This window comes from Magnolia sinica, chromosome 10 (assembly GCF_029962835.1).
Source record: "Magnolia sinica isolate HGM2019 chromosome 10, MsV1, whole genome shotgun sequence".
In the NCBI taxonomy this organism is placed as follows: Eukaryota; Viridiplantae; Streptophyta; class Magnoliopsida; order Magnoliales; family Magnoliaceae; genus Magnolia; species Magnolia sinica.
The window spans coordinates 68,170,671-68,172,953 of NC_080582.1; the positions used below are offsets into that span (position 1 = coordinate 68,170,671).

The 2,283-nt window shown below is 39.3% G+C and overlaps 1 protein-coding gene across 1 annotated transcript; it reads left to right on the forward strand.

The window, feature by feature from the left end:
- The first annotated feature begins 720 nt into the window (after window positions 1–720).
- Window positions 721–1,780, forward strand: LOC131257527 (uncharacterized). Its single transcript, XM_058258332.1, has 2 exons — window positions 721–936; window positions 1,056–1,780. The coding sequence occupies exons 1-2, from the start codon at window positions 781–783 to the stop codon at window positions 1,323–1,325; spliced, it is 426 nt and encodes a 141-aa protein (XP_058114315.1). The 5' UTR covers window positions 721–780; the 3' UTR covers window positions 1,326–1,780.
- The last annotated feature ends 503 nt before the right edge of the window (window positions 1,781–2,283 follow it).

A 2,283-nucleotide genomic window follows, 5' to 3' on the forward strand; every position in this document is an offset into this window, starting at 1 on the left:
TTAACTGTTATGCGATATTCTGTTTGAGATTATATCTGGTGGCAGTTTCCATTAATCAGTAGTAGTTTCTGCTGACTGATTATGTTGGAGGAATTTTGCCCTTCTGTGATTCATAACACTCTTCATCTCATAGTTGTCATGTTTCAGTTGTTATATCTGGTGGGTAAAGATGTTGGAGGATTTCTGACTGTAACTGGTTGAGAATGGTACTTGTATCACAGGTGTCCTTACTCAACAGTAACTTCTGCTGGAGTAAAATGTTGGAGGCTTTCTGAGTGTAACTGGTTGAGAATTGCTTTTTGGATACAGTTTTACAGATATCGCGTGAATTTAAATGTTTGTGATTTCGGTTTGTGATTCATATTCTGGTGATGGTCTACTTTTGTTTTTTCAGTTGTCAACTACCTACCATATTTTTATTACATCCACATTTGTTAGTATTTTTGGTTGCACATGTAGCCTCTAAAATCGGTTAGTTGATGCTACTCCGGCTTCTTGTGAAGCATTCAAAGTAACACTGCTAATAATTCTAAGAATGTGAAGTTTTTTATGTTAAATGGCAATATGAGTAATGCATTATGGACTGATACACTCTTCACTTGCATTATAGTTGGCAGATTATTTTGTAATTCAGGGCGCTGTAAATCAAGCCTAGAGTGATGACGGGTTGCTTACAATTTGAATGATTTGTTAATGGTGGCAAAAGGAAGATGATTGTTTATTTTTTACTTTTTTTTAGTTATCCTACTGATTAAGGCATTAATTAATGCTTGCAGCAGAATGAAGCAAAAGTATTATGTGGTGTTTGTGGGAAGGAATCCTGGGATCTATGCAACATGGGATGACTGTAATGCTCAAGTTTACGGTTTAAGTGGATGCAAACACAAGTCTTTCCCGACTTTCGAAGATGCTACGAATGCCTGGAATCAGTATCAGGTTAGTAGGATATTAGTTATTTCATATGTAGATTTATTTTGTTAGTTGAAGCAGTGAAGAATACATCATATCCATTTCTTGATTGGCAGAAAATTTTTTCTGTTTACTATATCATTTAGGCTTCTTTTCCCGATCGGACGGCGCGACGAGCAACTGGAAGTGTCGCTGTTCGTGCATCTCATCGTCCCTCAACAATGGACAGTGGCAACTGTGTAGCTGCTCTCACAGATCGAACCCAAATCGCCACTAGGAATGCGCAGGAAGCTGCCAACACCGAGAGGGTGACCGTTGCTGATGTTGGAGACGATCAATGCATGACTCTGCTGTTTCGTTTGTTGCTTGGATTGTTGATTTTTTATGCCGGTATAAGGTTTTTCTTTCGGATTTAGTTACAGTGAATGGCTGAGGTGAATTCTACAGCTATAGTTTTTAGTTGTCTTTTTGTAAACATCATGATTGGGTCCTCTGACTGTATTATGGACTGTATTCTAGATAAGTTCAACTCGGGTTGGATAAACCGATCAGAAATTAACAGATGAAGTTTTTGAACTATTTTGGTATTTTTTTTCTTTTTTTGAACTGGGTCCTCTAGAAGAAGCTGTCATTTGTTTTGTTTTAAAGTCACAGGTAACTTTGTCATATTATTTTGTCTCATCATCTCCCTCTGGGATATAGTACGACGCAATGGTGGGCCACATCATGGTCGGTCAGCTATTTCAAAACCAATGGACGGTCTGGATGAGCTCCGACCTCATCGTGGGGTCTACGGTTGGGCAATCAGACCAACCTTTTCCTATAGTTAACTGTTTTCTCCCTTTTCGGACAGACATTTCTCCCAGCATGTTCCTGCGCTTGTCACTCAGGCTGGCATGTGATTATTTTTTGACTGTTGATCAAATGTCATGGTCGATGTTGTTGATAATGCCCCGATAGATGCCCTCTATACCATGGTTAACGTCATTTCTTTGAATGGATGGATAGAATTCTTCAATGGACGGATCAGATGAATCACATCAACTGACGATGGCCACCACCGTCATATGAAGTGGACGAGAATTGGAAAGGAAAGAAAGAAAAAATGAAACTGTACCACCGCCACCTATGAAATAAACGAGAAGTAAAAGGTGACGGTGGACGGATCAGATCATGTTGGACAGATCACCTCATGTTGGACGGATCAGCTCACGTTGGACGAATCAGATGAAGCATATCAATTGATGGTGGGCACCACCACCTATGAAAGAAACAAGAATTAAAAAGTATATATCAACAATCCACACAAAGCAGCTATTGAATGTTGACCGTTTGTACAATACGCACGCCTAGTACTTCGTATCCAAACATTGA

What these genes read in the sequence shown, in the direction of transcription:
- LOC131257527 (XM_058258332.1), top strand. Translation starts at nt 781, where the DNA reads ATGAAGCAAAAGTATTATGTGGTGTTTGTGGGAAGGAATCCTGGGATC. An exon ending in ATGCCTGGAATCAGTATCAG is followed by an intron (nt 937 to 1,055) that starts GTTAGTAGGATA and finishes TATATCATTTAG; the next exon opens with GCTTCTTTTCCCGATCGGAC.